Below are 18312 nucleotides of genomic sequence, written 5' to 3' on the forward strand. Positions count from 1 at the left end.
TGCCTACCAGCTTTCCTGGAGCATATTATGACAGCTCATAAATGTGCATATTTTTTTTTTTTACTTTTAAGGAGACTTAAAATGTTTGCCTTCTTTGTGAAATGAGTTCAGCCAATTTGTGGGAGAATTCTACTGGCTTAGAAACTTTAGCGTTATCAACCCTTTTTCTCCATCTCTCTGTGGATGAGGGCTTATTTGAACTTGCTTTCTATTATTGTGTTTAACTCATCATACTTGTCTTGTTATTGGGGGAGCTTGGAATTCTTGCAGGAGTATCCTTTGAAGAAGTAAAGAAACATTATAGCAGAAAATTTTGCATGAAATTTTCCTATACTTAAAGAGGATGTGGTACAGGGACCTCTAGAAGGAAGAAAGGAGAGAGAAGGAGGAAGGGAAGCATTTATTAAGGGCCTTCTATGTGCCAGGTACTGTCCTAAGTGTTTTACAAATATGATCTCATGAGACTCACAACTGCTTTGGGAAGCTGGTGCTATTATAATCCTTAATTTGTAGTTGCTGATACTGGGGCAGTGACTTGCCCAGAGTCAGACAGCTGCTACTCTGATGCTATATTTGAAGTCAGGTCTTCTTGCCTTCCAGGCCCAGTGCTCAATCCACTATTCCTTCTAGCCTTCTCAGAGAAATATTAGTGTAAAAAAGAACAACCAGAAAGTTTTGTTGAGGACTCAATTGGATGGCCTTATGCTCTGAGGACCCAGTTAGATGGTCTGAGGGAATCCTGCAAAAAATTTTCACTCATGACATTTTGTTTTCTCACCCAAGAGTTAGGGTAGGGAGTAATATCCAGTTGCCCCCTGGTTATAAATTTTCTCAAGGAGAGTTTCATCTTGTTTGGAAATCCCTTTTGGGAGGCAGGGAGGGAGAGAGAGAAGAAGCTTTCCTTCTGAGATAGGAAGTTTGATGTTCTTTCCCTTTTTAAGTTAGTTGATGATCAAAACTGACCTGTGTGGTGGTAGGGACCTTAGTAGAGAGGATTCATCAGTGGGTAAGGACAAAGTTCCCTAGTCTCCCCTTCACCCAGGTCCAGTTGGTTATAGCATTTGGTACTGGACAGAGTTCATTGCTGAGGGACCCCTTTGTGGGAGACAGAGTGGGCAAAGATTCCAGCTCCTTGAAAGACTGGAGGAATGTCACTGCACAATCTTATCTGAAGAGTAAGGGAAAATTCAAATCAACTCAAGGCCTCTCATCTCTGGCAGGGGGAATAGGCATTCTGTACAAGAAAGACCTCATGTATACTTCTACAAAAGGCTTTCAAAGACTTTCACTCTTAGTATAAAGGTTTTTGATCAAAATGAATTTTGGTATCTAGTTAAAATGGGGTGAAGTGTTTTGACCTCATCCTTATATTTTAATGAGATTTCTTTTGTCCTTAAGGGAATCAAGAATTTGAATTTGGAGATAAAGGGAGGATTATTTTTTTTGACCCAGTGCTGGGTTCCTGGGTAGAATTATAAAGTAAGTTATTTGAGGACAGAGAGGGATTGTTTCACTTAATTGTGCCTAGACCTCAAAACCAGGAGGAACAGATTCATACTTCGCTGTGTGACCCTTGGTAAGTCATTCAACCTCTGAGTATCCTAGGCAACTCTCAGGTTATAGAGAGGATATAGACTTGCATCGATATAAGGAGTTTCTTTATCTAGGAAACTTCATCTCTGTAGTAATGAAATCATAATTCTAGCCCCTATCCTTTTCCCTACTATCTAGTGCAAGGACTACCACAGAGCAGAAGCTTAAATGCTTGTTGATTTCTTGATAGAAAGCCTGATTACAGCATTTTAGAATAAATAAAAAGCAATGAACATAGGAGAGTGGGACAGAAATGGTGCCACATGCAAATATCACCTACTTTGAAATTTTGTCTCAGGTATTTCTTGCATCCTACAGAGAACCAGTTCTGAAATTGTTCTTTCGGGTAAGTACTGGATGAACAGTATCCCTTCTAGCCCTAAAATGCCAAAATTCTCTGTTTTGTCTCTAGGATTTTTAAGTTACTGATCCTTACCATTGACAGTGAAGATGCTTGAGAGAAGAATTAAAATCTAAAGAGGTTGTTTTATTATTAATAAAACAAAGACCTTGCCAAAAGTTGAGGCAGAATTCAGTTCAGCACCTATGACTTCATGACTGCAGGAGTTCACTTGAGAAGAGTTAAATTTTCCTTTAAAAAACAAATATTTTACTACTTTACTCTTATAAATTACCAAGCTCAATCCCAGTGATTTATTGTCCCAGCGTCTATGTAGCTGGTGCCAGATATAAATTTAAATAGCACTAAGATACTCTCACCATTACATGACATTTTGGCATCAGTGGAGATCACAATGGTCTTTCTAAGTAAACAGAGGTGTTGGTTTCCATTCCATGTATGTACATTGTTTGACTTCTAGAGAGTGATGGTAGGCACATTTTAGTTTATTGAGAAAAACAGAAATATCTTGTGTTTTATAGCTCCTTTTATCCAGGAAGTTTTTAGATATCTTTACAAACATTAAAGGGGTATCCTCGCACCTTGGGTAGAAGGTAATAGCATTACTGTGACTGTGATAATAATGAGGCATTTAAGTGGCTTGCCTGGGAGCACTGGATCTGAGAAAGAGAGAGAAAAGGAAAGAGGGGAGAGGGCTGAGATAGAGATAGAGAGAAAGACAAAAAGACAGAGATGGTGAGATAAAAACAGAGACAGGAAGGCAGAGAGAAGAGAGCTTGGAATCTCTTTGGACTGTTCAGCCCAAGTTGCCACGACCACTCCAGAGTTGTTAATGAAGTTCAGAAAGGATCCTTTAACCTCTCCATCTGCCCTTATGCATTAACAGTTCTTATTCCTTTTTAAGGATAGAGTTGGAAGGAGGGAGAAGGATCAGGAAACAGATTTTGGAAATTTAATGGGATACAGGGATGAAGAAATTTTTGCATAATTAGGAAGATAGTTGTCAATTCTAATAATTCCAGTTGGTGTCATTTCAAGGGCTGCCGCCTCAGTGGGAGGCAGTGTGGACCAGTAAGAGGAAGATAAACTAGAAATTAGATGCCAGATCAAATGATCTGACTTCTGGTGAGAGTCCTCATCTCTCAACCTTAATTCTCAATAAAAATATGTGAGATAATATTGATACTGATATAATATTGAGGTGCTTGGAAGAAGTCAAGAGATCTTTGGAACACTGGGATTGAGAAAGGATAAATTTATGATCAATAAAGCTTCTAAATTTTCTTGTATTCTAAGCTTGAAATTTAGATTCCTGTCTTTTTCACTCACTTTGTAAATGATGGCATTGTTCCCAACTTGACTGCTACCTTCTGTTTATCCCAAAGCATGGCAGCAAGAATTTTAAGTATCCTCAACCCACCCTCTCCATCTTGAATTTATTATTCTAGTGAGTTAGTGCTGAAATTTCAGGTTGTTTTCCAAGTTGGTGATGTGAGGTCTGAAGGGCAGTCACACATTAGCCCTAATAAGATACTCAATCCTGAATCTGCTTCTCCTCCTCAAAAAAAGGTTGAATTTTGGTCTCTTAGATGTTCTGATAGTTCACTGAATGATACTGAGTTCCTGGAACTTTTTCCTACTTGTAAATAGTAAATCCCATAGGCACATTTGTTTAGTTTAGCTTTTAATTAGCTTGCTATTCTTAGAGTTGCTTTCTTGGATTGTTTTAGAATTTACAAGCCATACGGCTATCCCTTCATTCCAGGCTGTTATTTTTGGAAGTTTCCTGCACACTTAAGTGTTGTAAAAATAAAATTGTGTATAAGATTTCCAATGAAACAGGCCACTTTCTTAGATACTGAGTGTAACATGCTAATATGGTACAGACATTTTATGGCTTTTCCAATAGGTGAAAAAATTCCTTTTGCTTTCAAATGTTTTAAATATATATTTTATAGATCTCTTAATAACTTTGTTTGAGGATTGGATTTTGAACAAATTAATCTGATTGTGATCATTGATAACATATGTAGCAGAAAAATCTTCCCAACAGCATTAGAGTTATTCAAATTGCTGTATTTGAGATAGCCTCTGGGAACTTTCTGTTTAGACCTATACTCAGTTGTGCAGAGATTATGGAGCAGAACAAATAGGATGAGATGTTACAATCCTTTCTCTGGCAACTTCCCAATCAAGCTGATAGATATATTTCAGTGATATAAATATGTGTCATCAAGAAGGGATGAAATATAATATATCAATAATAAAATATAGTAAAAATCATGTTGTTGGAGAAGTAAATATACAGAAAAATTTACTTTTTAAATGTTGCTTTCAGTTTGTTAGTCATCTTTCATAAGTTCTCTTTTAAATGAAAAAAAAATTAGTATCAAGTAGATTTAGCTCTCATCTTGTGTGAAAAGAACAATTTCCATTAAAGAGGAGTATATATATTTCCTCCACTCCACCCCAATTGAACGAGACTTATTGCAGCTTAAAATCTGTTTTAATTTGTTTTAGTGATGGCGTGTCCATCACTAAATCTGCTGTAACAATCTGCTGGAAAATAGTAGAAAATTCTCACAAGCTGAACAGCTCTAGAGCAGGGATTTTTGGGTAATACTATATTTTGAAAGGTTGTATGGCTGCATCTAGTGGTAATTGAGGTAAACTGCAGTGCCATATATATATCCTAGATGATGTCTGTTTAATTTGTATCTATATTTAAGGTGATCTACTATATTCATACTTTTTTTGTGAATTTCATATAGCTTATAAAAAGAAGGGTAGGAAGATGGAAAATGCACAGGCTGGTTTAAGTATAAGCCATGAAAAAATGTATCACCAGATATCTTCAAATTATTTCAAAGTTTGTTTTCTGAAAGAGCAAAATTATATTATTATTTCAGAATGCTGTGATTAGATTTTACCAAACCAAATTCTTCATTTGAACAGTTTTTTACAGTGAAAGATATATGCCCAGGTAACAACAGCTAAAGAATGTGTTCATCACTAAAAAAATTTTTTTATACAGGTAAGATGGAAAATCCCACTCATTTTATTTAGGTTAATAATTTACCTAATTCTTTAATCTATTAATTTGACAATAATTTCTGAATGCCTATAGTATTGAGTATAAAAAAGGATATAGAGATGTGTTAAGATTCAGTTTGTGCCCTCATAGAACTTAAGACCTAATAATGGAGACAACATGCACAAAATGTACAAAGTTGAATGTGTAAATGTATAAGGTGCATACATATTACTTTAAAAGTTTAGAAGGTGGCATTTGAATTGAGCCACTAAAAACAATTCCAGAAAAAAATACATCCCCAAACTTTTTTTCTAAACGAGTTACTTAAATTATGGAATAATAACACAAATCCATCTGCCTCAGTAGTTAGACAGCACCATCAAGCACAAAGATAGAATACTGAAAGTAACAGGAATCCTCTTTTAATGTTGATCAAAAAGCTTTTATTGAACACCTTCTGCACATATCAAGACAGTTACAGATGTTCAGTGCAAATGTCCAAGGGCATGCCACAGCTTTTGATTGCTAAAGAAACTTCCAAGTCAAGTCTACAACCATTTATTACAAGCATACTAATGCCAGGTACTGCTAAGCATTAGGGATACAAAACTCCCACAAAAATAGGCCAGAGACAGGAGACAACATAGAAATAACTGTATATTTAAAAAGTAGATACAGGGTGCTGCTAGGTGGCTCAGAGCACAGAGAGCCAGGCTTTGAAACAGGAGCTCTTTATTTAAAATCTGACCTCAGACATTTTCTAGCTGGGTGATGCTGGGCAAGTCACTTAACCCTAATTACTTAACCCTTATTGCCTTTCTGCCTTGGAACCAATACTTGGTATTGATTCAAAGATGGAAGGTTAGGGTTTAAAAAAAAAGTAATAGATACAGAGGAAATTGGAAGTTATCACAGAAGTAAGCCGTTAGTAGACAAGGAGGAGGACAAGGAAAGGCCTCTTGCAAAGGATGAGATTTGAACTGAGTGAAGGGCAAGCAGACTTTTGCTTCCTCTGTTTCCACTTAAAAAAAATTAAACCCTTATTTCCTGTCCTAGAATCAACACTAAATATTGGTTCCAAGGCAGAAGAGTGGTAAGTGGTAATGGGATTAAGGGACATGCCAAGCATCACCCAGCTAGGAAGATCTGAGACCAAGTTTGAACCCAGGATTTCCCATCTCCAGGACTGGCACTGGATCTATTGAGCCACCCAGCTGCCCCTATTTATACACTTTAGCACTTTTTGTCTCCTTGTCACCTGGTATATATTTTTATCCCAGCCCAAATTAAAAAAAAAAAGAGGATGAAATTGTGTTGTGGGACTAAATATTTCCAGCAAGGTCACCAGTATGGTCTTGGCCCTTTTATAGGCTCCTGCTCACAGAGAATTACTTATATCATTTTGTTATATTCTTTCCTTCAGGGAAAGTGACTCGTCAGGAAAGTTCAGAAGAGGCAGAGAGCAGCCACAGAGAAAATTTCCAAGATGATGAACTGAGACCATCAGATAATGGAGAAATGAACAAGGTATCCTGATTAATTTTTCATTTTATGGATTTCTGTGGAGGAGGGAGGATTAATTATCTTGTCCTTGTTTAGCAAAGCAAAAGCCAAATTCTGAGAGGCTGATTCATAAAACAACTGTGGGCTTTACCATGGCAGCAGGCCATTGAGTTAGACCCCTAATCTCTGTTGCATTGGGAAGCAGTGTGAAAAAGGACCATTATAATTAGGCTTCTCATGGTACTCTTTTCTAAGCTAGACAAGCTATAACTAAGCTGAAACAAAACAAAGCACACATGGAATGCCCAAGCCTTGCATTGTAAAGAAAATATTGAAAATATGAATTAAAAATTCTACAGTGAAACAAAGTCTTTTAAGTAGAACAAAAGCAAGACAGATTTGGCTTTCTCTTATCCTTTATCCCTCCCATTAAGTAGCACATTGATTGAAAATCAAGGCTTTATCCCTCCTTCCCCTTCTCATGGCTATGTTACTGCAAGTGTCTAAGCTATTTGTTGCCTTTCAGAATCTTTCTTTGTTTTCCAATAATACATTTCCATGAGTGTTCTGACAGTAAAGTTAATTACTTGCCCATGAATGATGATCATGATGAAATCAGACACTTGGCATAGCATCGCACTTTCAAAGTTGTTGTTTTTAGCCACCCTTGATTATCTGCAAATTTGAAGTTATGTGTGTATGGGGAGCACTTTGCTCACTTTCCAAAAGTAGTTTTTTCTGGAGTAGAAAACCCATCATCAAAGGCATACCATGTGAACCAGTACAGATCTGGATTATTTTAGAAAAAAGTTGCAAAGTGTTTGACATTAACTCAACCAATCTACTAAAATGAGAACTTCCATTTTCCTTTGCTTCCAAGTAAAACAAGCCTGTTTAAAATAAAGGCTCATTTAAAACCACATTGGACAAGCTTATTATAGTTTAATTCCTTTGGGTAATCATAAAGCTTTACCATTACCTTCTGTAGTTTCCTATAGCCTGCCATTAAAAGGAATTGGGTGCCTCCAGGGTGATGTAAGATACATGGCATCCAGGAAAATAGACCCTCAAGATTTTGGGCTGAAAGATAATCAGCAATGTAGTAGGATCATAGACTCCTTGAATTATCTAGGAACTATCTAGGTCAATCCCTACCTGAAACATGAAATTGTTCTACAACATTTCTACCAAATTGTTGTTACCCAGCTTATTCTTCAGTGTGAAGAAATCGGCCTGCCTTCTTAGACTGGACTTTTTATTTTGGGACAGTTTTCATTTTTAGGAGTTTCTTTCTGATGCTGAACGATCTGTACCTTTACTCAATGGTTCTCCTAATCTCTGAAACCAAGCCAGAAATAAAACCCCCAAAATTCTAAACCTTCTTCTACTTGACTACACCTGGAATTCTTAAATATGGCTATCATTTGGAAGATTGCATATATATATGTATATATATATATATATTTATGTACATTTAGATATCCCTTGCTCTTGCTTTTTTTGAGTGAGAGTATGATTCCTTCTGACTTTTCTAAGTAGTTCACTCAAGAAGAAGATGGCTCCAGACACCAGCAGTATCTCAGAGGAGAATTCTGTGCTGCTGGCTTCTGGTAGAGCTATATTATATTAATTAGCTAGAATTCTTTGTTGTTTCATTTCTGGTTTCAGGATAGTCATAGTAGAGAAGCAATAGAAGAAGTAAAGGAGAATAAAGATAGCTTAACAATAGAAGATGAATTTGCTCCACAGCTTCCTAGACAAGAAAGCCTGAATCAAGAGATCCATGATGGTCAGTGGAATGCCAAGAGGAGTTCAGACAAAGCAGATATAGTTGAAAATAAGCCTGCTAAACAGGTCAGGCCCAGTTTCTGACTTCCTTATTCTTGATGAAAAAACCATGGACAGGAAGCTGAAGATCTGGATTCCAGTATAGACATTGTCAACTAGGTAATTATGTAACTGTAAATAAGTCACAACTTTTCTGTCTTAGTTTTCTTATTTATAAAATCTGCCCTACCTACTTCATAGAACTGTTATGAGGAACAAATGAATAAAACATATGAAAGTACTTTAAAAATAATAAAGCAATTGTACCAATGCAAGGAATAATACCAAAAGGTTATTGTTCCATTTATCAAGATGTCATTGTTGTTTTCTTCAGAGAGACCTGAAAAGGTTTCTGTATCTTAAGATATTTTGTGGTGAGAGAGGATTCTGAATATCTCTAGCACTGAAAATGAACTTTCTTTAACTTTTTCTTATGATAGAAAAATATAGATAAGAGTAAAGCTCTCTTTTCTCCACTGCTGCAGAAATAGTTTTGAAGAATTGCATGGAATGTCTAGAAGGAAGTAATTGGGGTTTGTAGATATTGCTGTAGGATATTTCTATGGAAACAGCATTCCTATCTTTTAAAGCAAGATGCTACAACATGGAACCAGGATCAAATGACAGTGTAACCTATTTTGCAAGATAGATACTGAGTTTTTCTTTATCTGGCCTTTATGGAAAAAAAAAAAGCTTTCAAAAGACATACCTTCTACAACCTACATTTTAAGTTTTATCCTTCTCCCTAGTGTATATTGTAGGTAGAGCACAGTTCTGTGTTCTTGATACCTTTTTCTATATTGCTGGCATTAAATAATTGTTTTTTCATGCTGATGGTGTTTATAATACATTTTATTAGCCTAATCAGTCCTTAAAGGGACAGATTTGTTTCTGAGAGCCAAGGTCATGTAGATTACTTTTTGAAAGTGAAAAAGCCATTTCCAGTCATCATGGTAGTATATAGTAAATTGGAGATACCTGGTATCCTCCCACTCTTTAGATTCATCACTAAAAGCTACAATACATCTCTGAATATTGATTTAGTCATTTGTAGAATGAAGAGCTTTGCCTAGATTAATGTCTCCCAAATTTATCTGCCCCTAAAATAGTTTGAGGGATTGAAATATATTCACAGAACCCGTAAATGTTTGTCTTCAGGACTCTTCAGGGCATGAGAATTCTGGAGTAAAATTAAACCTATATTCCTATCAAAAATAAGTGAATACATATATTTGACATGTGATTTTATGTGTTACATTATAGAGGAAAAATGCCACAATCGGTGACCTTAACCCTTACTGTTTAGAATGTCAGAGTTCTATGGAACATAGTTTTGGGAGAGATGTCCAAACTAAGTGGTCTTTGTGTTTTCCATTATGGTACATTGGGAAAAGTGCTAGATTTGGAATCAGAAAACATGAATTTAGATCCTGGCTCTGAAATTTATTCGCTTCAGTTCTCTAGGTCTTAGTTTTCCCCTTTTTATAAATACTATGTTGTTTGAACCTCACCACAATCCTTTGATGTCAGAAAGATGTGTTGTTATTTTGCAGATGAAATACATACTTAGATTTAATGATTTAGTGTCAAATATAAGTAGGATGGGCACTGAGATCTTACCTGACTCCAAACACTCTTTCTACCATTCAATGGTAGAAAATGACTCTTTCTACCATACAATGTTACTAGGATTATTAGATCTCCTACCTGGGCCTGGAATTCGCCACCTCTGGAATTCTCCATGACTAGACAATCAATATTTCAAGACAATATTCTGCTAGCTGGTGGAATTTATAGGCAAATGTGGTTTATATTCCTTTACTGATGCTTTTCCTCTGCTGTACCTCAAATGGAAGGAAGAAATCTATTTGAGTAATACTATAGAATCCAGGAAGAATACATCTTGGAGTCTTTCAAAAGGAAATTGTAAACCTTCAAATACACTTAATTTTGTGGGTGCAGATGTCCTATGAATGTCATTTAAGACATAGATTCTAATGTGAAAGGAAAATTGTTTATTGTATGTATTGAACTACTTGAAAAACTATTGTGTAGTATTTTGTATTTATAAGAAAATACACTGATGATGTGTCTCAGGGGATTGATGATGTCATGTTGCAATAAAAGGCATCTTCCAAAAGAAAACCAACTGATATGTTAGCAGCATTTATTTTGGGACAATGAAATCAATGTCATTTAGTTTTACATGGTAATATTCCAGAGTTAAGCAAAACTCGCCTTGAGCACCATATATTCAATTACATGCTATGCTAATACCATGACTACATTGCTATTAACTGCAATTCAGTATTGTCAATCAGTAAACATTTGTTAAGTGCCTGCTACATGCCAGGTACTATATTAAGTGAGAGGGATACAAGAAATGGCAAGAGACAGTCCATGCTTTCAAAGAACTCACAGTCCAATGGGAGAGATGACATGTAAGCAAATATGTGCCAGTATACTATATACCATGAATAAGAAATGATCAATAGAGTGAAGATATTAGAACTGAGAAGGAATGAGAGGCTATTGCTTAAAAATCACTGATAATATTATTATAATGTAATATAAATATATACTAATATTATGATTTTTGAAGATAGATAATACATTTATCTTTCTTACAAGGTTTACTTAATACAGTACCATGCACAGACACTCATAAATATTAACTGACAGGGTTGAGACCATTCATTCATATGGAATCTTAAAGTTTGATAAAAAGTAAGTTTATGTTTATGAAGTAAAAAGAAGAGAATCTTGGGGAGAGTTTGGTTATGGCTAATAAGATCTGTCATTATGGTTTCTTGGCTCACAGGAGTATAGTTTTAGACCTGGAAGGGAACTTAAGAGATTATCTACTGCAGCTCCTTCAGTTTTTATATAAGGGAACTAAGGAAGGCCTAAAGAAATGATTTGTCTAAGGTGACAACCAGACCAGATTGAGGGATAAGTCACCCTGACGATAAAGTCAGAGTCTATGATTCTCTAGCTACCGAGGAGTCAGTCAGTAGCAAGAAAGAAGCAAGTCAGACAGTGGAAAAAGCTTTTAAAAAAGATTCTGATAGTGAAAGGTTATAATTCTCTGACAAGGTAACACAAAAGGCTGCTCCTTGGGGATTCTCACCTTTATCTCTGCTTTGCAAAGGCCAGTGAACTGCCAACCAAAGGGTTGAGCTCAAGGAGAGGAAATACCTGGTTTGGCAGCTCAGACCCGAGTTCTACATCACAGAACTGCCAACACTAGGCAGATTCTGTTAGAAGGTATGGGTGGGAGTCATCATAAAACAGTAAAAGTACATTGAACTTAGTGTAAGGGTTTAACTCCCAGCTCTGCCAGACATGGCCTGTGTTATCAGTATCAAGGAGTAGTCTCTCTTTAGGTACCCTTTCAGTCTAGTACTCTGGCCTGGGTTTTTTTTTTTTTTTTTGTATTTTGTGGTTGATTTTCATTCATTCTTTGACATTAAGTTGTTCAAGACAAGCAAAATAATGGATTCCAAAGTAATGACAATTGAAGAGAGCTTCAATGAGTCTCTATTAAGTTAAATATTTTTAAAAGATTCCATCTTCTTAATACATGTATAACACAGTGGAATTGCTTGTCAACTCTGGGAGGGGGGGAGGAAAGAGGAGAAGGAGACATGAACCATATAACTTTGGAAAACTTATGTGTAAATTTGTTATTGGAATAAAATAAAGATAAATAAAAAATAAAATAAAATGAACTAGAGAAGGTGGAAAAAAGATTCCGTCCTCTGGGGGTACCAGTATGAAGTTGGTGCATCAGCATCTGGTTCCCTCTTATGGTGGTATGAAAAAGGATTTTAACCTCCAAGTCATAATCTCTATATATATCTGAATAGCCAGGGAACCTGACCTCAGAACACTTCTGTCTCAAACTTTAGTGCTGACTTCTTGCCATGTGATTAGGAAGAAAATTATTTAGGTCCCTAATGAGTATGAATGATGTATCCCTTGAAATGGTCACATGTACTATACAAAGTTATAATTATATAAAATATGGTAATATTTAAGTAATGTGGCTATTTCAGGAGATTCATTGTTACACTAATTGTATTGATTTAATCATCTGCCCATCCAGATACATTTCATGATCTGGACGATGATATTATTCATCCACCATGTTTTTCACACCATGTGTTTTGTTAAACTGGTCTTCTTGGAATTTTTGTGGATTTCACCAAAGAGGCGGAATATTCTGAGACTTGATGCAGTTGACACAGCATCAACTAGTAAGAGAACATTTGGAGAATCAATAGGGAGCCCTTCTGTTTGGGCTCTGCACAGAATATCCTCTATGATAGTGATGAACACCTTGGGTGAGCATATGTCTCTCTGTTTTATACCTTACTTGATATTACGACTCAGTAGGTAATTGAACAAAACTATCTCCATAGTCACACCTGTCATAGAGTCTAATAATATTTTGACATTTTTATGGGAGACACATTGAAAAGAGATTTTTAAAGTACATTTTTATTGAATCAAATGCTTTTGTAAAAAAGAAATCAACAAAAATAGATATTAAAGGATCTTATATTCACTCTACCTCTCAGTCACATATATAACTATGAAGATGTGGTCTATTATAAAAAAAAATATTGGTAACATTCTGCCTTTTCCATTCCTTTCTTTTCATTGAAGCTAACTCCAATACATAAATGTACCTTTACTTGTTGTCAAGATTTTAAAGACGAGAGAGAGGGCATATATGAACTGATATCTTTATGTCTTTTTGTTCATTATTTTGGGGAATGCTGGTGGAGGTCCCATCACTCTGGGATCTTTTCCGTGTCTGGGGAATCCTTTCCTGTAATATATTAAATATGATAAAATGTATAAGACATATGTATACATATAATTATATGAAACATATAATCATGTGTGAGTGTGTTTATGTGTATATATATAATAATCCTTCTGGCTACAAAAAGCCCTGGATTTGTAGTTCTTAAAACAAAGCCAAGATTAGGTCTTGGACAAAGGAACAGAGGTTGTTCCCTCAAGCCCCAGAGTAGCTGGGAATCTGGGGGACTCTCTAGGAAAGGAGAAGAGAGAGGTGGTGATTGTCAGTGAGATCCAGGCAATAGTGGATATCTGCCATATCTATAATTCCCTTCTTTAAGACTATGAGAAATGACCGCTGTCTGAATGGACAAGCTGGGGAATATATGTGTGCCTGTAGTAGAAGAATAGAAAGAAGACAACTGAGAGAGGTATGATGGGATCATCTCCTCTTCTGCCCCAACCTTATTTTTATTTGTATTTCTTGAATTTATTCTGTTAAAAATATATTTGCCAGACAATATTATTTCCTGTATATACCCATACACACACGTATATGTATTTCTTATATACACTTATGTTATTGGCTGTCCCTTTATCTGTGGCATTTGGGCCCAATGGGAGGCACAGAGGAAAAAGGGATCTTTACTACCAGCTTGGGAGCTCAACCCTTCCCTGCCCCTGACCATTGTTAGATAGTTATACTTTCTAGAGTGGGGGCATAAATACAAGCTATTTTATAAATATTCTTTTAAGTACAGAATAGCTATGAATGTATGCCATATTTTATGAATCTACCTAATAGATGTAAGCCAAGTTATATACACACACATATAAAATTTACTATATATTTATATATATACAGACATACCATATGTATGTTCACATACATAATGCAAATGCATATGGCAAGCCTGGATATATGTAAATATATAGCAAACTATATATGTACATATGTATGTATATATAAATATAAATATAAAATTGACCTCTCTTCCAGAACCTTTAAAATTATGTTTCATATATCTTTGGACATGGCTAATGTGGAAGTTTGCTTTGCTTGACTATGCATGCTTATTATAAAGCTTTCTTATTTATTTATTTATTTAAAATGGTTCAACAGGGGAGGGTAGAGATGGGAAGGAGAGAAAAGAAATGCTTGTTAGTAAAATTAAATTTTAAAATTTGTTTCTTCCAGCATGAATTTACTATGTATGCACTTCTAGATCTCCTGTTCTTTATTGCTTTATCACTCCCTCAAAAAGAAATATTATTATAACTTAGGTGCTGCTTATTAAAGCAGTGTATATGCTCTGATCCTGCACCAATTCTTAAAGATCTTTCTGTATTTCTTCATATTCTCCATAGCTGTCATTTTTAATGGCACAATAAAATTACATTACAGTGATAAGCCTCAAAGGGGCCAGTATGATGTAGTGAAAAAAACTCTGGAATCAGTAAGGTTGGGTTCAAATCCAAAGTTATTTAATTTTTCTGAGACTCGGCTTCTTTTACTATAATATGATGGAGTTGACTAGATAGTCTCTGAACTTTTTTTCCAAAACTAGATCTATGATTCATTAACTATTGCCTTGTGGTGTGTATACATTTTTACACCATTTCACATTGTCATGTCTAAGTGAATAGAGAGCCAGGTCTGGAGAAGAAACCCAGGTCTTGGTTCAAATGTGGTTTAGACACTTTCTAGCTGTGTGATCCTGGGCAAGTCACTTAACCCCCATTGCCTAGTCCTTTTCCACTCGTCTGCCTTGGAACCAATACTTAGTATCAATTGTAGGACAGAAGGTAAGGTGTTTTAAAAAATACTGCTGTCATAATTTTTGAATCATCAATAGATCAATAGTTAGTTCTCTGTGGGCAAGGAGTGTATTTATTTTTGTGAAATCAGCACAGTGCTTGCCACATAATGTGTACCAAATGATTTTTCATTCATTCAATTCAATTCATTCATCATCCTGATTGCTATTTTGATATTTCTTTTTTTTTTTTTAACCCTTGTACTTCGGTGTATCGTCTCATAGGTGGAAGATTGGTATGGGTGGGCAATGGGGGTCAAGTGACTTGCCCAGGGTCACACAGCTGGGAAGTGGCTGAGGCTGGGTTTGAACCTAGGACCTCCTGTCTCTAGGCCTGACTCTCACTCCACTGAGCTACCCAGCTGCCCCTTTTGATATTTCTAAGATGTTAAAGTACTACAGAGACACCTCTAATAACTTGGATAGAACCTTTAATAAGTAGAATTTACAGAAGTATATATTTGAAAATTTTACAGAATGGCACAGTAATGAGCTTTATTACAGATTTATCTAAGGATACATATTTTTACACAAGTGGGTCTTGGCCCAGTCTCTTTTAACAATGTCCTTAGTAACTAGTCTCAATAATGGAATTAGTTTACAAGTAAGAATAGTTTTCTAACACATTGTACTTTGACAGGTTGCGTTACAGGGGAAAAAAAAAGATTTTTAAAAGATCCTTGAGGGGAAATGATTTTTGTTTTTGTCTTCGTATTGCTAGGATAAGTATCTTGTACCAGATGCAGCATGCTCTTGATAGAGTTGTTGAATTAGATGGATACAAAGTGGTACTTCACAGTTAAATTAGTGTTGCTCACAGTTAGATTAGTGTTACTCACATACTTTTTCCAAGAAGCTATTGACATTTATCAGTTTCTTCTTTAAGATTGCCTTTTCATCACCTCTCACTATTTAATCACTGAGAAATGGACATTACTATTATGAATTTGTATACTTTCCTTAAAATTCTGAATGTCTTATTTCTATCTGAAATATTTATTGGAAATATTTCTTCCCAGTCTTTTTCTTTAAAGAATTTTTTTTGGCATACCTTGTTTTTTGTTGTAGGAAGATCCCAATTATCTTTGTTTTTATATAATCAAATACATCTATTTTGTCTTTTAATGACTTATTGTATCTGTTCTAGTTAGAATTCTTCTCTTCCCAATTGATTTATAACTAACTTGTTTCTAATCTTTAAATTTTTACAATTTGTATATTATTGATTCAAGTGGAATTTGTGAAGTATCTTATTTTGGGGGTCATACTATTATCCAATTTTCTTAAAAAAATGTTTTGGGGGATGAGAGGGTCCTGCACTGTGATTTCATCAGTTTAGGGATTCCTTGGTGTGGGAATTCTGCTCATGCAAAACAACTCCTCTTCAACAACCTTTATGAATAATAATGTCTTCCTTTGTTTTATAATCTTAAGTTTCTTGAACATTACTTTATTGGCCCATTTTATTTTTAAGTCTTTGATTTTATTATTTATGTTCTGGTTGCCTTGTTAGTTTGGGTCATAAAACTGTGTTCTCTATTCAGTTTCTTTGATCTATTTTTTTGTTTGTTTTTATCCATTACCGGAGTGCTTTGATATTTTATATATTATGTTTTGAGATTTCCTAAAGTTCCCTTTGACATTCCCACCATTCTATTTTCCAAATAAAGTTTTTCATATAATAATTAATTCTATAAAATAGCCTGTTTGTATTTTTGATGACATTGCACAAATTAACTTGAGAAGCTATAATATTTTACTATGTTAACTGGGTCTAAATGAATGATATGTATTTAGGTCTTAAAGATTATTACCCAAACATTTGATGTATTCTAATATTTTTGTAAATGATATTTGTCATTTATCAGTTTCTACTTTTAAAAAATTAGGAATATATAAACATACAAATGATTTTTATGAGTTTGTTTATCCTAAACCCTGCTTTTGTCATTTGTAATTTGAAATATGTTAAGCTCATTATATAACCAATGCTTATTCTCTTGATTTTTTTTTCATCTTTTTGCTTTAGTTAAAATTTCTAAATCTGTGTCATATAATAGTTAACAGCCTTGTTTTATGCCTATCTAATGGGAATGCCTTTTATAGTCTATCATTTCATGTAGTGCTAACTTAATTTCATACTGATTTTTAAAAAATCATATTAAGTGTGCATCTTCTGTTCCTCTGCTATTTAGTGTTTGGTTTTAATATGAAGAAATGCTCTATTTTATCAATTACTTTTCTATAATTATTGATACAATATGATTTTTTGATAAAATTTTTCACAATTATTACTTCTTTCATATGGAACCGTTATTGCATTCTTGATTTAAATCATATTTGTACTGATACTTTTTTTTATCTATTATTGGACTTGTCAAAGTTCTATTTAATATTTTTAAATAACCACTCATTGATATTGCTCCACTGTTTTCTTTTTCTGTCTTATCTTTGTCAGGCTTGGAAATCAAAATCATACTTGCTTCATAGAAAAAAAAACTATGTATAATAGGACACATCTCTATATTTAGAAATAATAGGAATTATTTATACTTTGAAGGTTTGGTAGGATTCATTGTGGATCCATCTGGTACATTTTTATGTAGTAGCCAATTAACATTGGGTTTGTTCTCTTTGGGTTATCTAGTTCCTCTTTAGATACTTTACATTGTTGTAGTTCCTCATCCAAATCTTTTAAGTTCTCTAAATTTTTGGCCTAAAGTTATGAATTAATATTTGAAGGCTTTCTTATTTAATTTTGCATTAATCTACCCATTTCTCATTTCTAATTTTGATCTTTTGAGTTTTCTACTTTTTTTGGATTAATTTTGCAGTTTTTCAATTTACTGGGCTTTTAAAAAAACCAGTTTTAAAAACCAAATTTGAATACATTTGACATTATAGATCTAAAGCTGGAAAGAACCTCAAAGATAATCTAATTAAGCCCCTTCATTTTACTTATGTGGAAACTGCAGCACAGGGAGGTTAGCAAGGCAATTAGGTGAGACAGGAGTAAGAGCACTGAACTTGGAGTAAAGAAGATGTGCGTTCAAATACTGCTTCAGACATTTATTATTTATATGATCCTAGGTAAGACACTTAACCCCTTTCAGCCTCAGATTCTTCATCCATGAAATGGAGATAGTTGCATCTAACTCATAGTGTTGTTTAAGGATCAAATGAAATAATATATGTATGGCATTATTAAGAAACTTGTCCAAGGGTCACACATAGGTAGTGAACATCAAAGGCAAGTTCTAAACCAACTTCTTCTGACCTCAGTGCCAGGACTCCTTTTACTTTTATCTAAGAAAAAAGTAAAGTTCTTTTTGTTATTTTGATCTTACTCTGATTTCATGAAATGA

The 18312-nt window shown here is 34.7% G+C and overlaps 1 protein-coding gene across 1 annotated transcript in view; it reads left to right on the plus strand.

The window, feature by feature from the left end:
• Nucleotides 1-8363, plus strand: part of LOC123234197 (protein FAM169B-like) — a 125444-nt gene extending 117081 nt beyond the window's left edge. The window contains exons 9-10 of the mRNA XM_044660132.1: nt 6412-6515; nt 8160-8363. Coding sequence (XP_044516067.1) covers nt 6412-6515; nt 8160-8363 — 308 coding nt within the window. The remainder of the gene's footprint in view (nt 1-6411; nt 6516-8159) is intronic.
• Nucleotides 8364-18312: the final 9949 nt, after the last annotated feature.

The sequence above is a fragment of the Gracilinanus agilis genome, chromosome 2 (assembly GCF_016433145.1).
Source record: "Gracilinanus agilis isolate LMUSP501 chromosome 2, AgileGrace, whole genome shotgun sequence".
Taxonomy (NCBI): Eukaryota; Metazoa; Chordata; class Mammalia; order Didelphimorphia; family Didelphidae; genus Gracilinanus; species Gracilinanus agilis.